The sequence below is a fragment of the Giraffa tippelskirchi genome, chromosome 12 (assembly GCF_054371585.1).
Source record: "Giraffa tippelskirchi isolate mGirTip1 chromosome 12, T2T-mGirTip1v1.2.pri, whole genome shotgun sequence".
Classification (NCBI taxonomy): Eukaryota; Metazoa; Chordata; class Mammalia; order Artiodactyla; family Giraffidae; genus Giraffa; species Giraffa tippelskirchi.
In genome coordinates this window covers 8,300,390-8,318,840 of record NC_137286.1, presented here as the reverse complement: position 1 = coordinate 8,318,840, position 18,451 = coordinate 8,300,390, and the positions used below count along the sequence as shown (strand labels likewise).

Genomic DNA, 18,451 nt, shown 5'->3' with positions numbered 1-18,451 from the left:
AATGAGAAAGTAGTTATAATTGTTAACTTTAGTGTCCTTTGTAATGTGGCAGTAGATTCATATTTTATTGAAAGGGAGATGTATTCCCTTTGACCTTGATGTATTCCCTTTAGTGGTATTCTATTATGCCAGTTTTAGACAATCACAGCGGTCGCAGTTTTCTATGCAAAATTAATTTCAAAGTTGTTGTAGTAAAAAATCTGCCATGGGATATTTTTAAAAGAAGGCCGTATCACAAAAATTGAAGAAAAACTCTTAAGCCCACCCTAGTCTATAGGCTGGGCACTAGGATTGGTGGTGAAAAAAAGGCATCTATATGAGATTGAAGTTTGCATGAGTTGAAATGTATGAAAACTGAATAGAAACTAGAACCTGGAAAAAAAACCAAACAACTGATCTTCCAATTAAGTACCTAAATAAACCTGTAATCAGAAAGCCTTTAGAAACTGTGTGTGATTAGACATGTATGGTAGATATTTTGTCCTAGATTCAAAGGATGTTTTGTTCACTTCAGAAAAGAAGTATTGATCTCTTTATTGTTCAGTGCACTCATTGATCACTTGTGGGCTCCTCGCTGCCCTCACCCTGGTTCTGCTGCTCTGGCGGAAGGAAGCCCGAGGCCTAGAAGGCACACTCCACTTGCCAGCACAGGCGGCTGTGATAGGGCTGGGATCGTCCTTCTGCCTCTGCTGTGCTCGAGGTGGAGGTGGCCTGTGGTGTGGGGGGACAGAGTCTCCTTGGGGAGGCGGATCCGTGTGCCCCAGATAAAGAAGCGCTGGTTTCTGCCAGCCCAGCAACAGTTGGCCGAGTAGCTCAGGAGCTGTCCGAAGGCACTTCAGCCAGAGTCAGATGTGATGCTTTTCTAGAAGGCGACTCGGTTGGGATCTGCTTAATGCCTAGTGGACAGGACTTTGCATTTCAGAATAGCCCACTGCTCTCCTGCCTGAAGAGTAGAGGGAACAGGCTTTAAAAAGCAACACATTTAGGCAAAATTCCTGGGTTTTCATAATATGCGTAACTCACTGCTTTTCCCCCAAGGAACACCTGTCTCGTTGCTATAATTTATATCAGGAGTTAATGTTTTAAATTGCACAATAAAAATTTGGGGGAGAAATAGTTCATGACCAGTGTAAATGGGATATATTTTACCAGTGGATACATTCTCATATAACCTCAAAGTAGAAGGTAGACTTTGTTAGCATGTTTTTTGACACACTAAAAAAATGACACAATTTCCCAAGATTTTTAGGGTATTAACAGTTATAAATTGGTGTATGAATGTCATCTCCACAAAACATCATAGTCAGTTAGATTTTAAACATAAATCACTGTATATGGAAATACTTATATATCTGTTATTTTCTTTTGTAAATTAATGATTTAAATCTCTTTGTTTTCTCTTCAAGGTTCAAAAACCAGAAAGAGAGTCCAGAAGTAAATACTGTGAACTGGTTTTTCATTTCTTCCTTTCATTCGGCTTTCCTCCTTTCAATTTGACCTTTTCCTCTTTTTCTGTATTAAGTGTTTTATTTTCATGTGAGTCTTGTGGATTGGGGGTAACAATGAAGTACCTATGTGTTTGAAAAGCAGACTTTTTTTTATTAAATAAATACTTTATACAATTTATTAAAGCCTAATTTATAAAATTTAACGATCTTAAGGTTATACCCTTTTTAAGTTGTCCCATGCAGTTTGTTTGCACTTTTTGATTGTTCTATGTTTTCCAGAGTATAAATGTCTGACAAAAGCCTTACTTTTAAGGAAATACACAACTTAAAATAAAGGTCTTTTTTTGCTTGATACAAATACACAATTTGTTGTGAGCATAAGATTTTAGTTTGTCTTGATTTTGTTCAGTTTCACAAGCATTTATTAAGCATCTGCTGTATGAAATGAGAGGTACAAAAAGAAGGGAAAGGATTATGGAAGAAAACATGGAATAGTAAGTATATCAGTGAGAAATGAAATATATATGTATTTGAAAGATTACATGAGAATTAGTTAAGTGTGCAAACTATGATAAGAAAATAGTTATCACATGGTGGCATGATCAAAGATTTTATAGACTGGCTTCCTTTCAGGAAATACTGTTAAGTATATACATATGACTTATTGTTCATTTATAGGAGATTATTTTTCTTACAAGTTTTTTATTTTTTGTAGCGTATAATATTTGTACAGGAAACCAAACACTTCAGAGTTTAAGTGATTAGAAATTTTAAAATGTGGACTTTTTATAGTTGCCTTAGGAATAAAGCTTGGAATTTAAACATAAACAATTTCTCAAGATTTGCTTCATTAGAGAAATTGGAATCAGATTAAATTTTTTAAGGGTGGTATGTCTTAGAACTTGTAACCTATGCAGTGTTTTTAGATGGTTTTTTATTTAAATATTTAAGCATTTATTTAATATGTATTCAGAATATAAATAGCACATTAAACTGGCAATTTCTCTTGCTTAGGACAAGGCTAAAGTAGGTATTAGAGTTTTTTCAAAAAGCAAGTTGATTTGAAGAAAACATTAAGTAAATAATAGTACAGGTGGATGTAGACATACCAGAAATCAACAGGGTTGTCCCAGGTTTGAGCCGCTTCAAATCAGCACAGAGACTTTACCCTTTGCTTTCCAGTGTGGATATTTAGTTGTCACATGAAGCATTTATCACTGTGGTGGTTGGATGTTGAAATATGCAAAGCAGATCTGCAACTTTCCTTTGAAGGTTAATCTTTTAAACGCCTCCTGAAGTTCTTGGGCTCTCTGTCTTTACAGAATAGAGAACAAGATTTTGGGCAGAACCTCCTCCAGTTTTCTGTAGATTGCTGGATTTTACTACTCATCAGTGCTATGGTCCCAAGTTTATTTGTAACACCTAAAATCAACTCTCGAGTTCTGTTTCAAACACAATGACGCTTAAAATAGGATAAAATGTGTGTGGCGTGTTTTTGTGTATATGCCTTAGCCTTTTTTATTTTTCAAAACACAAAAACATAGCAAAAGCCTGTTGGTTAAATATTAAGAAAACAAATATTTCCTCACATATTGTTTTTAACAAGTGCTGGCATTTTCTCGAATGTTACTCTGTTGGCAGGGCTGCAGAAATGAAAACCCAGTAGCCGCAGTAGCCAGTTTGATTCCTCAGCTGCACCCCCTCATTCTACTGTTCTTCTGTTCCCTACCTCTCTGGTTTTTCTTACCCCCTATATTTTCCTAAAAAGTAGTTAAATAACCTCCTTGTCATTCGGAGTTAGGCTTTTTATCCTTGACCTTTTCAGTTCCGTATATGTTGTTTTCAGTCTTGTGTTGTCTTTCCGGTCCCTGCATCCAGTGGGTTCGCCTTTCTTCCTTCTCCCTTCACCATCCAGCGTCCACGTGGGACGTGTTCCTGTCCCCACCGTGGCCTGCCTGCCCCGCTATTCTCTTAGGTCCTTAGTGATGAGCGAAGGTTTCAGCTCTGTTGAGAACCCACACCTGTGCCAGGCACCTGCCTTCAGACAGCGGGAGCTAGAGGTGCTCTGTATTTCCTAGAAAACAACTGATAAATCATAGATAACCCTCGAAGCCCTGGTGTAAAGTAGCTCCTAGGTGTTCTTCAATAATGATCTTTAAGACAAATCAAACGCTAATAGGCCAGGGCAGCAACCTCCCCACCCCCACCCCCACCCTCCACCCCAAGCTCCCCTGTTACTTCTTTGAATTGCTAACTTAAATGTGCATATCAGAAGCTTAAGTTGCATAGCAGTAAATAATTGGTGGAAATATAAACACCTCATTGTATTTGTGTGTGTGTGTGCGCTTGTTTATCCTTTAAAATTCTATTTTTAGTGCTCTATTTTCTTCTGGTCATCACAGGGTGTTAGTAATACATGATCACTGTAGAAAATTTAGAATATACAGGAAAATGTCTAGCCACATTACTACCACACACAGGCAACCCACTGTTAATATTTTGACACATCTTTTCTAGCCTTTTCTATGCATTTTTAGCTTTAAATATCATACTTTACAAATCTTTATATTCTGCTTTGTAAAGTGAATGTTAAAAACTTACCATGTTATTACAGATACTTAGTAAATATAGTTTTTGTGCTTTCATAATACTTTTTTCTTATGAATTCGTTATACTTTCGTGACTGTTTCCCTCATATTGGACATTTAAGTTGTTTTCAATATTAGGATATTATAAACAATATTCTTGGATAAAATTGGGCAGAAGTCTTTGTCCACATGTACAACTGTTTGCTTGGTGGTGGTGGTGGTTTAGTTGCTAAGTCGTCAAGAAGACTGGAGTGGGTTGCCGTTTCCTTCTCCAGGGGATCTTCCCAACCCAGGAATTGAACCCGGGTCTCCTCCACTGCAGGCAGATTCTTTACCGACTGAACTATGAGGGAAGCCCTAAAGTACTAACACACATTTCAGAGTCTGGGTAGGTTTGAAAGTATTTCCTTAGATTTTCGAAAGAGAACTTTTGGGTGAAAGACTATGAAAATGTAAGGTTATTGGTGCCTGTTATCAACTTGCTTTGCAAAACGCCACCAGTTAACCCTTTACTCAATAAATCAGTGCTCAGCTTAACATTTTTGTCATCCTTGAGTGCTACTGATTTTTACACTTTAAGGTAATTTTTTTTAATTGCTAGTGAACCTGAGCAATTTTTTATTTGTAAACTAATCATTCTATTCACTTTTTGAATGTGTATGTTTGCACTGTCTGTATAGTAATGATCTTAACTTTTGTCATGTTTGTTGCTGACTTTCCCCCTTTTTTTTTTGAAGACTTAATTTTTGTGGCTTTCATCTGTTGACCTTTTTCATTGTAATTTCTGCCACTATTTTAAAATATTTCCCATCCTGATATCAAAATTTTACCAGGGCTTTTTTTTGTTTTTAATGCTTCTGAATTTTTAATCCATATGAAATTTAGTGTGATATATATATACCATGAGATAAGAATCACAATGGATTTTTTTCCAAATAGCTAACCAGTAGTTTCACTACCATTTGTTAAATTATCTTCCCCACCCGCTTCCCACTCTGGTCTGTTTTGCCTGTTTTATTACATGTTAAGTTCTTACACCAGGGTCTGTTTCTGACTGTCAGTTCAGTTTCATTGATCTGTCTTGTCTGTTCTTATGCCAGTACCACACTGATTTAATTAGTGCCATTTTACTTATTAATTCTTATTTACTGCCCAAACCAGATTAACAGAAATCAAAATGAAAGAAAAAAAATTCATTTATGATCTTACCACTGGCACAAAAATCAAACTCTTATCCTTTGGTTGTATTATTTTTCAGTCCTGTTTCATGCTTATATAATTTTTCCAGTTGTACTAGTTGCGCTGTTAAAGTTTTGCATATGTGTCTTTTAAAGTTCCACAGTTTATTCTATATACCCGTCATTCATTAAGCTCTACTGATATAGAAAATACAAGACACACTGAAGAATTAACATTGGAAAGGGGTTCTCTAGGTAAATACAGCCACACTCACTAGATTAGCGAGTCTGTGCAGTATATTGTTGCCCTGATGGCTTAGGCAACTCTTATCACTTGGTTGTTATTTTACAAATAAAATAACTACTGTTTCCACTGTACTACTGCTGTGTTATTCATGTGTCGGTGAGCTTTCTTTTATTACAGCAGTAGCATTTTGCAGCTGATGAGTAGTAGTCCTGAATTTTTGTAGTCTTGGCTCATCATGAAATTACCTGTAAAATTTCTCCGTTGAGCAAAGTACAGATTTATTTGTGAACTGCTAAAGACTCTTCGGAAAAACTCTTCCTTTTGTCTTGGTGAGGTCCACCATTGGTCAGGGGTCTGAGTTGGCAGTGGAAATAAGATAATCTTTGTGGTTGGAGTACAGAGGCAGGAAGGAATTTTAAAGGCACGAATCCAGCCTTTGTGGGGGCGGGGAGGAGGTGGGACAGTAGTCTGAAATCTGTTTCCATTTTCCGGTAGGTTGTTTTTCTGCTTCTGATGTCTTTTAGAAGCAAGTGGTCACGATTTAGAGGTGTGATCGCAGTTACGTAAATGAGCGCATTATAACACATGGGCCTCAGTTTGTTTAATAACTAAAAAATTGCTGCATTTTATATTTTTTCAGAACTTAACACAGAAATCATAGTACAGAAGTTCATGGTGCACCTTTTCAGTGTTCTCAGATGTGAGAGATGTCTCAAGCTTTCCTCATATGGGCTGGATATGTACTTAAAATTCAGAGTGAAGCAACTGAAGGGTCTGCTAACCCTGAACACTGAAGTTCTAGGGCTGTATATCTTGGAAGATTACAACTGGAAGTACACATTGTTCTGTTAGATTGCCTGGCCGAGAGAGAAATGGTTTATTTCTTGAACCTTTCAAGGTAGAGACCTGTGCCTTTAAGATCCTTAAGACGGTCATGTTCTAGGCACTTTAGATTCCACAGCGCACTGTCCCCCCACCCCCAACCCCTGAAAAAAAGCTTTGTTTTTTTTTAAAATCTTCATTTTTTTTTAACTCTTGTAGAATATTTTGGTGCTGACTTATGAGTCAGTCTACCTGGAGGAGTGCTATGCACGTCCTTACCTGTTTAGCACTGGTTGCAAAGTGTGTGATGTGGTCCACATGTAGGCACTCCATCACCTTCTACCAGCCACCGAAGTTGTTTTGTTTCGTTTTTTGTCCCAGTTTCACTGAGAAATAATTGACAAACATCACTGTGTAGGTTTCATAAGGTGGAACGCACCTCTCAGGTTTCTCCTTCAAAAATTCTTGGCAGATGTTTAAAAACTTAAGACCAAATACATAACTTACCCTATAATTTATCATTTAAAATAGGATCATTTAGACATTTCTTAAGATAACACACGCAGTCACGGTGGGCTACCCACACACACACACCGCCCTTTCTTAAAGCTCGTAACCATGCTTTTGAAAAAGAAGTCTGTATTCCAGGTGCTACAAGGCCCCAGATAAGTCTTTGATATGTCATGCAAAGTGTTCAGAAAGCAAAGGTGGCTAAAATTACATCAAAATGGTTTCCAAGGCCCTGTCTGTTCGTGTGGAGGTCAGAGGAACCGCAGCCGGCAGAATCACAATTCGGGGTCAAGAATCCGGAACCCCTGCTGTTCCCAATGAACTGTGTGATGCTCACAGAAGATGTTCGGAAGAGAGGGTCGCGCTAAGGGAACAGTCCTGATAATACCTGGTTGGTCTTTTAGCAGCAAAATCGGGGCGGGGAGGTGGGGGTGGAGGGGAGTACGAAACTTTTTTAAATGGTGGTTGTGGGCTTTTTTTTTAATTCTGGTGTTATTGTTGATGTCCCTATTTGAATGTAAAGTCCCTAACAAAAGAAGCAGACTGCCTTTAGACTGCATTTACTGCTCTTGATGACTCCAGTTGTGTGTAAATATTAGAAAACAGCGGGGTCCTGCATTCCAAGAATCACTTGAGCAGAGCCACGAAGACAAGTGTCCTGACTGGTATTGTAGTCATACTCCCCGGCTCTCCTGCTGTTTCTAATCTGTGCGCACAGCCGTGAAAAAACTGGACTGACATTTACAGACGCAGCAGGGAGACACTTGACTAGGGAATGTTAAAGACTCTGGCACCTCCGATTCAAAGTGGCCACCACACACGATAAATCTTCACAGGAGAGCTAGTCTGCACTTCCCCGATGCCATAATGAAGGTATCTGTAATGAAGCAAAGAAGTGGAACATTGTCCACCACCACCACTGTCCCCCCGCCCCAAGCTCAACTTTTTAGCAGTCAGATATTTATTGTTGTCTCTTTCAGACCTAAATATCTACGGGAGAATCGCATTCTGTGTCCTGAAGGCGCTTTTCCTTTTGAACTGCTTTCTAGACTCTGTTTCCTTTCGTCCTCACTCCTCGCAGGGTTTTACCGGGAGATTCCTCAGGAAAGACCACCTCCCCATCAACTGAATAAAAATAGAATTTCCCGGAACCTGTCGTAACTGGTCTGGAGAAGAGGGTCAGTTGCTTTTTGCCTTGGGTTGGATAGACTGCCTTTTCTGTTGTGTCCCAGCGAGCTGCCAGGTCTGTATGCCATAATACCAGTAATGCAATTAGCTTGGCTGCACAGTCTCTGGTTGACTTCAGTTAAGAGTTTCTTTCCCTATGGGAATAAGACCAGACAGACTGTCATTTGCTATTACTAATTCTGCTTAGCATTATCACTGGAGCTTTTTTTTTTTGTAATTAGCTATCTTAGTTGGCTCTTAAATTTTAATAGCCAATTGAAGCTACGTTTTAGCCAAGTTCCATATCTAAATTGCATTCAGTCCATTAACAAAGTTGGTTAAAAGGCTATTAAAACAAAAGCCAATATATGGTGGTTTGCACTTGTATCTCTGCGGCAGGAGCAATGCCAGCCTCCCCCTAGCTCTCTAAAGGAACTTTCTCTCCCTCAAAGTTACACATAAGCTGGACTCCTACTTCCTTCTGAGTAGCAAGAAATTAACATCAAGATTTTTAGTATGTTAACATACTAGAAAATGTCACTGTCAACCCCCTTTTGCTTTCTGTGAGTGTTCTTTTGGGATTTGGTTTTATTTGGTTGGTGGTGGAGGAAGAAAGGAGCATTTAATATTCCAACTTAAAATTGACAGGTTTTGAAAAGTGAATAATTGAAATGATGCTTTTCTCCATTTCAGCTGATCAAAATTATTAGCAAAACCATCTGAGGCACCTTCTGGTAGAATTGTAGTCTTGCTGGGTTTTAGTTTGTAAAACATTCTGCCAGACATTAAAAAAAAAAAAAATTGTAGACGAGCCAGCACATAGGCTCAGAGCCCTCATGCCTAATTGATAGTCTCTATTGTTCGTGTTTTTTAATTCAAACCATTTCTAACACTGACACCCCCAACCCTTTGCAAATTGGTTTGCCACAATTTTACTTTCTACGTGGAGTGCCCCTTCCTTCCCCCTCCGTACTGGGACAGTGCGTCTGTTTTCCATTTTCAAAGATACTTAATTTCAAAAATTTTTTTTATAATTTGTGAAACAGGCTGTCAAAAGAAATTAGACTAGCACAGGCACATTCAGTTGACATTTCCTCTCCGAGTCGTCAGGACCCTGGGAATGAAGATGTGGGGAGAAGCTAGCAGGCAAATAGGTCCTGTCACCCTGACTCAGACCATTGCGTCCAAAGCTTGTCCCCACCCCCAGCCTGCCCGTCTTGCCCATGCCCTGTTTTGAAATGAATAGTTGATCCCCATCAAAAAAGTACAGGTTGGTTTGTTTGTTTTTTACTCCAAATGGTGGCTCTTAATTTCCCCATTCAGAAGATACTAGGAATTGTAGTTTGATCTTAATTTCTAAAGCAGTAAGCATGTTTGAATACTTTCCACTCCCCAGTGTCTGGCTGTTACTTGGGTTAGCTTTCATTCTCAGAACTGTGAAGCTGTAGCTTTGCTGGTGCTATCCTCCCTACCGAAGGCCACCTGGCAGACAAATTCTAGTGAAACCCAAGCATTCATTATAGTTAGATTTTCACTGTAAGTGTGTTTAGTACACATTCACACACGATCTTTCCTCTGGATTCACTCCTGTAGCCTTTGGCTAGATGACTGAGCTGCCATCAGTGAGAGTGTGGCCTCCTTGACAAGGGTGAAGAGCTTCACCTGTCTTAGCAGAGGACCAGAAATGCTGGAGGGCCTCTCTGCTGGTTTCTCTCCTCTGCTAGAAGCTGACAGAAGAGGGCAAGGTCATTTTATCCTGTGTTAGATTATAAGCAGTCAAGTTTTATTGTTGAGTCACTCAGTCATGTGCAACTGCAGCACGCCAAACTCCCCTGTCCTTCACTGTCTCCCAGGGTTTGTACAAACTCATGTCCATTGAGTCGGTGATGCCATCCAATCATTTCATCCTCTGTTGCCCCCTTCTCCTTTGCCCTCAATCTTTCCCAGCATCAGGGTCTTTTCTAATGAGTCAGCTCTTCACATTAGGTGGCCAAAGAACTGGAGCTTCAGCTTCAGCTTCAGCCCTTCCAAAATAGTCCGGGTTGATTTCCTTTAGGGTTGACTGGTTTGATCTCCTTGCTGTCCAAGGGACTCTCAAGAGTTTTCTCCAGTGCCACAATTTGAAAGCATCAATTCTTCAGCACTCAGCCTTCTTTATGATTCAACTCTAAGTCTGTCAAATTAATATACTATTAAAAATGTATATGTAACTAGTTGGCCTTTGATAAAAATAGAATTGGCTTTGAAAATCAGGTCAAAATCTTTAGAGGTCAGGGCTTGATGGTTTCTCCTGTGGAGACTGAAGGCAGAAACAGCCCTACCATGGTTTTTCAGGGGACCCTGTAGCTGTTGATGGATGGCCTTTGTGGGCTTTAAGTGAATGTCGGCAATATATGTTAGACCTCCCTTATCCATACATCATTTTAAACTAATTTTTAGGAAATACTCATTTTGAATAGGTAATACATGTAATGGTTACATGATACTAAAATCAATAGGAATAAAAGTAAATATTAATTATATTGCATTTCTAGAACTTAAATAATATTGTATGTCTACTATACTTTTTAAAACTGTATAAAGAGGATGATGGAAAATGATTGCAGAAATTTTAAAATAGCATACCATATAACATTTGGGAACCTATAGTATATTACATATATATGCTAGAAATTAACTGGAGCCTTCCTTCTTGCTCTCTTGAATGCCAGTTCGTCCCTGGGTTTCTGCAGAGCTCTGCACCTAGGGCATCTCCTGGCTGTAATACTGAGCTCCCGTATCACTTCACTGTAGTGTATCTCCTGTTCTGGTCTCTGCAGCTCCTCTCTTGATCCTCACTCTTACTTTGCACTAGTACTCCTCCAGAAGCTTCTTTACACACGTGTGGGAGGTTATTATTAATTTTTAAAAATTTTTTCATGTCTGAAAAAGTATATTTTTAATCTGTCTTCATATGTAATAGATATTTAGCTAAGTATAAAAGCCTAGGTTGAAAGTCTTTTCCTTCAGGTTTTTTAAAATTTTGCACCACAGCCTTCTGGCATTTAATGTTTCCAAAGGGACGTCCAATGCATTGGTTCCCTTTTCTCTCTGAAACTCTTAGGATCTTCTCTTTACCTTTGCTGTTATAACAGTTCACGACTCAGTGAGGCATCTTGTTATTTGCTGTATTAGGAAATCAATTATTTGTCAATTATTGAGAATTTACTTTGTCCCAGGCACTGTTCGGAACACTGGAGATGATGTGTGAATAAGACAGATGAGGTTTTCACTCTTAATAGAGCTTATAATCGCATAGGGGAAACTATAAGAAATACACAGATAACTATAATAATTTCACATAATGACAGGACAGTGAAGAACATAGAAGAGAAAAATGAACTTGGAGGACGTCTGTGGGACAGCGGGCGCTCTGTGAGTCAGGGTGACCAGGGAAGACCCCTCTGCCTCTGATGAGATGATGTCAGAGCGGAGACCTGGGGAGTGAGGAGGAGGAAGCTGTCGGGAGAGGATGGTTCTCGACTGGGGGCAAAAGTAAGAGTGAAGGTCCTGAGCTGAGCGTTTCTGATGGGCAGGGAGTAGAGTGTGGGGAGAGGTGGACGAAAGACACAGAAATGAGGTTGGGCAGCTCAGCAGATGCCACACCACGCAGGGCTGCAGGAGTGAGTCTGGGTTTTATTCTCCTTGAAGTGAAAAGTCCTTGGAACGTTACACACGGACACAGAGACGAGTGGTAGGCTCCACTTACCCCTTTAAGAGGCCACCTGAAGCACCCTGAACAGGCTGCAGAGGGGCCGGAGTGGGAGCCAGCAGGGACCCCTGCGGAGGCCGTCTCAGACTGTGGAATCCATGGCCTTTCTGACCAGAGGAGACTTTGTTTCTCAGTTCCGAGAAGCATTCTTGCCGTCTTTACGTCCTTCTTTCCAATTTCTCTGTTTTATGTCTTAGCAGTTACTTGTTGGACCTCTTTCTTGTTTTTTCTCTTGTTTTTTCATCCCAGTTTTCGGGAGATTTCCTTCGTTTTATCCTTGAACATTTTTAGAGACGATGTTAAATGTTTTTAAGGCCACAGTGAGTGGGGAAGGAAGGCTAGGGTCCAGGAGAGTAGCCTCGTTTCCAGCCCTGCATCTCTTTCCCCAGCTCCCCAGGAAACTTGGGGTCCTGTGCTGTCCAGGGGAGCCCTCCAGGGGCTTCTGCGCTGCTACATCAGTGGGTACCCGCTGTCTGCCAGGTGCAGTGTAAATGTTGGCAGATGAAAGGGCAAGCAGAACTATTAAAGGAAAATATTTCTCTAAGGGGTGCTCAAAGCTCAAGAGAAGTGTAGAGTCAGGAGTACACGTCAGATGAACCCAGCCGTCCAAGCATTGACCTCCTGGACCCTAGGGGACAGCCAGGATGTGCTGGTATGTGGTGGTGAAACACGGTTGGTGATTTTTGAGTAACCCCGAAAAAAGTAAAAGAATGGGCAAATCTTCAAATGTCATTGTCACACCATATTCTGGATTTATTTAAACATGAAGTGAAGTCGCTCAGTCGTGTCCGACTCTTTGCGACCCCATGGACTGTAGCCTACCAGGCTCCTCCATCCATGGGATTCTCCAGGCAAGAATACTGGAGTGGGTTGCCACTGCCTTCTCCATGATTTAAACATGATGCTTAAATTTATGTTAAAAAACATTTAAACATGATGCTGATGTAAATCTTTTTTCATTTTAAGCCTTCCTTCTTTCCTCCTGCCCTCCCTCTCTCTCTTCCTTCCCTTTTTCCTTCCTTCCCTCTTCCTCTCTCGTATATTTCCTTTGCCAGTAGTTATGAGGAATAAAAAGAGTGAAACTTTATTTCAGCAAAACAAAGGGTCCTGGGAAAAGTGCGGAAATGTGGGCATTGTATCATCAGGTGGAGTCTAGCTGGAGGGCAGAGCTCCCCCAGACAAGTCCTCACTGACCTGGCCTGCTCAGTCCTTCTCTCCACGTTTCCTTTGTCTTTTACGTAAAGACATAAGAACCTGCTTACCGTGTCTGGTGCTGAGCCACTCAGTCGTGTCCAACTGTTGGTGACCCCATGGACTGCAGCACACCAGCCTTCCCTGTCCTTCACTACCAACCAGAGTTTGTGCAAACTCATGTCCGTTGTGTTGATCATGCCATCCAAGCATCTCATTCTCTGCCACCTTCTTCTCATTTTGCCCTAAGTCTTTCCCAGCATCAGGGTCTTATCCAGTGAGTTGCTCTTTGCATGAGGTGGTCAAAGTATTTGAGCTTCAGCTTCAGCATCAGTCCTTCCAATGAAAATTCAGGATTGGTTTCCTTTAGGATGGACTGGTTTGATCTCCTTGCTGTCATTCTTCTCTAGACCTGATAGTTTTTTTGGAGCCCCAAAAAAGTCATGTCTACAGATGAAATGTTACTAGCAACAGCAGCTTATACTTTGGATGATATCAGGAGTCAGAGGAGTCTGGGCAGTCTTTCTGATTATCAGTCCTTCTCCCTCAGCAGCCCTTGAGCCTCTTGTCTTGGTCTTTGTAGCCTCAGTTCTCTGCACAGCATCTGGCACATCATTGATGGGGGATAAATATTTGCTGAATGAATGAATGACCGGCTGGAAGTTGAGGAAAAGTGGGAAATGAAATGAATCTGCCAAGTATAAATATTCAGGGGAAAGGTATTGGTTACCTAAGAGTATTAGCTTCCCATGTGGCGCTAGTGGAAAAGAATCTGCCTGCGATGCAGGAGACCTCGGTTCAGTCCCTGGGTTGGGAAGATCCCCTGGAGAAGGAAATGGCAACCCACTCCAGTATTCTTGCCTGGAGAATCCCATGGACAGAGGAGCCTGGTGGGCTACCGACCATGGAGTCGCAAAGAGCTGGACACGACTGAGCGACTAACACTTACTTACCAAGCGCGGGATGAAGAAGACAGGGCGCAGCAGCAAGTTACAGGGAGGGAAAGGAGACGGGAGCTGATGACCACCCCCTGGGCCAGGCCAGTGGGAGGGCGGTGACCGGCCAGAGGCTGCTTGACTGATGCAGTCTGCAACCAACAGACCACATCTTGGTGCCCCATTCGCATGCACCCAGACAAAGTGAGGTGCTTCCAAAGCGGGTGGGAAGGAGAGAGTATAGTTAAGAAACCACGCCGCACCAGGAAACACTGGAAAAACCGGGATAAGTTCGTTTGGAGAAGAGGATAGAAGTGGTCACAGGGAGTATGGTGGAGAGAATCAGTGTCGGCAAAGAGCTGAAAATCTGTCCTGTGAACAAACAGTACGAGTCCTTGGAGACTCCACGACCCAGCCTGCCCTGGGAAGAAGAACTGAGAATACTTGGTGAGCAACATGAGTGGCGATCATTCCTAAGCAGGAGGGGGTTGAAAAGAACAAGTTAACTGGCATCAGATCATGATGTAACAATATTAAGTAATGAGAGCTGAATTTCCTTGTAGCTAATGGAAGACAATCTTGTTTTATAATTACCAACAGACTGCGAGGACAGCCTCAGTCGTTAACTCCCTTGGGTGCAAGCTTTGATGGCCAAAGGTGAGCCATGATAGCACTGCTCCTATAGTCAACAGAAGTGCAGAAGCTTTTAGGTTCCCGCCCCCCGCCCCACCTCTTTCTTTTGGTGTTTGGTCCGGGAATGCAGGTGAGAATCCGCCAAGTATTTTCTCTGGCTGAGGGCAAGCCTGTGCTATACGGTTTCAGATATCTCTCCCTGTCTGTGTCTGTCTAGCTCTGGCTCTCAGTCTCCTCTCTCCTCTCCCCACCCCCCACGAAGTTTTCAGATGTACCGTGGTGCCCTGCCCCTGTTTGGAAATCAAGCACCAAACCAGAAATAAACCAGCTTAGAAAAGGCAGAGGTTCTTAACTCGTAGCTCCTCTCTGTCTCCAGAAGAACATGGACATGATGGACAAAGCAGTAGGATCTGGTCATGGGGCAGTAGTTGAGATCACTTAGAAGATGTTCAGGTGGCTAAGAAAGTGTTTGTCACTCAGTCGTGTCTGACTCTTTGTGACCCTATGCACTGTAGCCCACCAGGCTTCTCTGTCCATGAGGATTCTCCAGGCAAGAACACTGGAGTGGGTTGCCATGCCCTCCTCCAGGGGATCTTCCCAACCCAGGGACCGAACCCAGGTCTCCTGCATTACAGGCAGATTCTTTACCAGCTGAGCTACCAGGGAAGCCCCCAAATACAGGATACCTAGTTATTTTTGAATTTCAGATGAACACGTAACTTCTTCATATAAACATCTCCCCTGTATTGCCTGGGACATGCTTTTCCTAAAAACAATGATTCATTATTTATCTGAAGTTCCCATGTAACTGGGTGTCCTATGTTTCTACTTGCTAAACCCCACGTGAATTGCACCTGCTGGTAATTTTCAAATGATGTGAGACAGAGCTTGGGAAAGCACCCTGCCAAACAAACAGCCATGCGGAAGCAATGTCTCAGACTGTCTTCCCGAACACAGTTTGGGAATCGGTGAGGTACATGACAGAATGCTAAAGACAAATGGCTTTCATCTGCTTCCAAGAAAGGCCTGGTACCGCGTCTTGGGTTACTAGAAATCCTCTTGATTAGGCTCCACAAGGAGAGACCCACAGCAGCGTACCCACTCCAAGGTAACAATTAGCCCTCAACTGTAGCTGGATGCAGATAGGCAAGGGTAAATCTAATCCGCTCTCTGCAACAAGAGCATCATGCCAAAAGCCAAGGCAGACCTTTCCATATACTAGCTGGTAGTCTTGACAGTGGAAGCAGAACGGAGCGGTTCTAAAGAGGTGGTTGAATTGTACTGTGTGGTCATTGAATACCTCTGCTAGAATTCTCTTCTGTTTACGGTGGCAGCAAAGAAGAAAAAATGGGAGTGAAAGTCTTGTGTTTGGATTGGCTGGTTGCCTGTTTTCTCTGTTTGCTGCAGCCTACTCTGATCACTTGGTATGTTTTTGAGCCACTGGGTTCTGGGGGAGTAAAGAATCCCGTTCTCACGGACCACCGTCTGAGAGCCTTTCACTTGTGCAGAGAGATGCTTTGGGCTGGTCACTGGTCTCCATTCCTTATAATAACCTGAGGAACTCATCTCCACTTACTAGACAGGGACCCCGGGGCTTAGGTCCCAGGCTGCACTGGGATGAGGTGTCCTCTCCACCACCTTGCAGACACCCTGGGCATTCTGCCTTCCATGTAACACAACCCAGAACGCATTTGAGAAACAGAAGGCTCACTGTGATCAGGTGAAGTGCCTGAAGTCCCCGTGTCAAGGTAGGGTTAGAGTGCAGAGCTGCCCCACGTAAAGTCACCCGGTGTCTTCAACCGGGTCTCCAGGAAAGGGACCCCAAGGAGATGGGTTGTTGAGGCAGGAAGCTCACTGAGTGCCTGGGGACCGACAGTGGGGCATGCATGTAGGTACTGGTTTAACAACCACTTCCTGGCAGAGAGGAGTCTTGATCTGTAGTTTGCTAAATTCCCTGGGGTAAAAGTCCCCCCATGGCTGATTGCTAGCCACTACCCTGATGTAACAGGAAGCAGCCTTGGGAAGAGGTGCCCAGGATTGTACATCAGTGCCCATGGGGAGTGAAGGAACGAACCAGGTGACACAGAGGGTGAGCTTAGACCACGCTGTGGTCACAGGCAGGCCCCGGCAACTACCCAAAGAGAGGAGGTGGCCCAAGCCTTTGTGCCCCCCTGTATGCCCTTCCCTGGGTCACCCTGTCTTTAGACATGGGCTGCTCTTCCTCTGTTTGCACAGCATGGGGGTGCAGCCCTCCCAAGCCCCCTTCCTACAGCATGGTCAAGTCTTCTCACTTTCTGCTCCTCATCGACAGGAAGCTCTTCTCTGCTTCACCCTTACACCTCCCACGACTCCTGGCATCTAGAAGGTGCTTAACAAACATCAGACCATGAAGCGGTGGATGAACCAGTGATGGAATGCATGTTCAGTAAAGGTCTGAGGACCACAGCCTCAGTCCAGTTCACATTTCAGGCTCTTGGCTGCATTTTTTTTTCTTTCACTTTTTAATTTATTCCTTTAGGAAGATCCACGTTAGAAAGACAGAAGTATCAGCTGCCCAATCCACATCATAATGTGTGTGTGTGCTCAGTCGTGTCCAACTCTTTGCGACCCCATGGGCTGTAGCCCGCCAGGCTCCTCTGTCCATGGGATTCTCCAGGCAAGAACACTGGAGTGGGTTGCCATTTCCTCCTCCAAAGGATCTTCCCGATCCAGGGATCAAACCCACATCTCGTGTGTCCCCTGCACTGGCAGGCGGATTCTTTACCACTGCGCCATGCTACATCATTAATGGAAAGTACCTATCTGAAGAGTATTAGAAATATTAAGACCATGAACTCCTTCCTCGGATTTTTCATCCCACTCCTGTGTGCCCTGTCCACAGAGGACAGCTGGTCCAGGGCAGGACTTCCCAGGAAGAATCTACTCTGACTGTGTGCCCTCCTAACTACAGAGGAAGGTACAGTGAACCCCATCTCTAGAAAGTTCCTCGTCTGACACCAGGGACCTTCTCTTCATCTATTGTATGAATCTATTCAACCCTTCACCTATATGACCCAAGAGCCACCCCAGATGACCCTTAGGTGTGTGTGTTCACACATGCAGACAGGAAAATGGGATTGCAGAAACCAGCACCTGCCATTTTTCCTGTGATGGTCAGAGAGGTGCTTCCCATGGTCCCTGGATTCTTGTTTCATCATCCCTTTAAAAAAAAAAAAGATTATTCATTTGGCCATGTAGGGTCTTAGTTGTAGCATGCGGGCTTAGCTGCCCAGAGCATATGGGATCCCAGTTCCCTGACCAGGGATCGAACCTGTGTTCCTCACATTGGAAGGCAGACTCCTGACCACTGGACTGCCAGAGAAGTCCCTCATTGGTTCTTCCAAAAGCTTCACTGTTTGCTCTGTCTTCCAGCTCCCGTCCATCTCCCCAGAAATCTCTGTTATCCTGGCTTCTGTGTTCTAATAGTGGCTATTTCCTAAAAAAATGGTGTCAACTTTTAACCCTGATGTCACCATCATACCCTGAAGGGAAGAAGAAGGAAGACTCAAGAAGGAGCTCTGTTTACTGCACAGAAAAACTAATTGGAAATAAAGGGTTTGCCACTCACTGTTCGTGACAATGTCATGCATCTTAAACGGCTGGCAGTTATTCAAATGAGCTGCTCCGTCAACCTCCATGTCTTTGCTCAGGACACTCTCGCTGCCCCCAAAGCCTTTTCTTCTCTTTTGCAATGAACTAATTCTTATTAGTTCTTTAAAAGTCTGGCTTCACTTCCTCCAGGAAACCCTTCCTGATCCCATCAACCTGGCTTAGATCCCATCAACCTCCTATTTGCTCCCTGTTTTACATTTATGAACAGCTATTTTTAAAATAAAAAACCCGCTATGTGGTCTTTTCCCAAAAAGTTCACAGAAATATGGGAGCAATGCCCAGTGTCTACAACATAAGAGACATTTAATAAATGATTTTTGGTGGGATAAT

The 18,451-nt window shown here is 42.7% G+C and overlaps 1 protein-coding gene and 1 long non-coding RNA gene across 51 annotated transcripts in view; one reads left to right on the top strand and one right to left on the bottom strand.

The window, feature by feature from the left end:
- The window catches only part of VRK1 (VRK serine/threonine kinase 1), an 80,283-nt gene extending 78,477 nt beyond the window's left edge, over positions 1 to 1,806 (top strand). For all 50 annotated transcript variants that reach the window (XM_081551666.1, XM_081551634.1, XM_081551630.1 and 47 more), the window contains one exon: positions 1,407 to 1,806. In XM_081551666.1, the coding sequence (XP_081407792.1) occupies positions 1,407 to 1,438 (32 nt within the window). In that variant the 3' untranslated portion in view covers positions 1,439 to 1,806. The remainder of the gene's footprint in view (positions 1 to 1,406) is intronic.
- Positions 1,551 to 13,022, bottom strand: LOC145530372 (uncharacterized). The gene is made up of 2 exons (XR_014071712.1): positions 12,573 to 13,022; positions 1,551 to 4,282 (listed from the first exon to the last, which is right to left on the bottom strand). It is a non-coding gene; the product is annotated as an uncharacterized LOC145530372 (long non-coding RNA).
- Between the last annotated feature and the right edge of the window lie 5,429 nt (positions 13,023 to 18,451).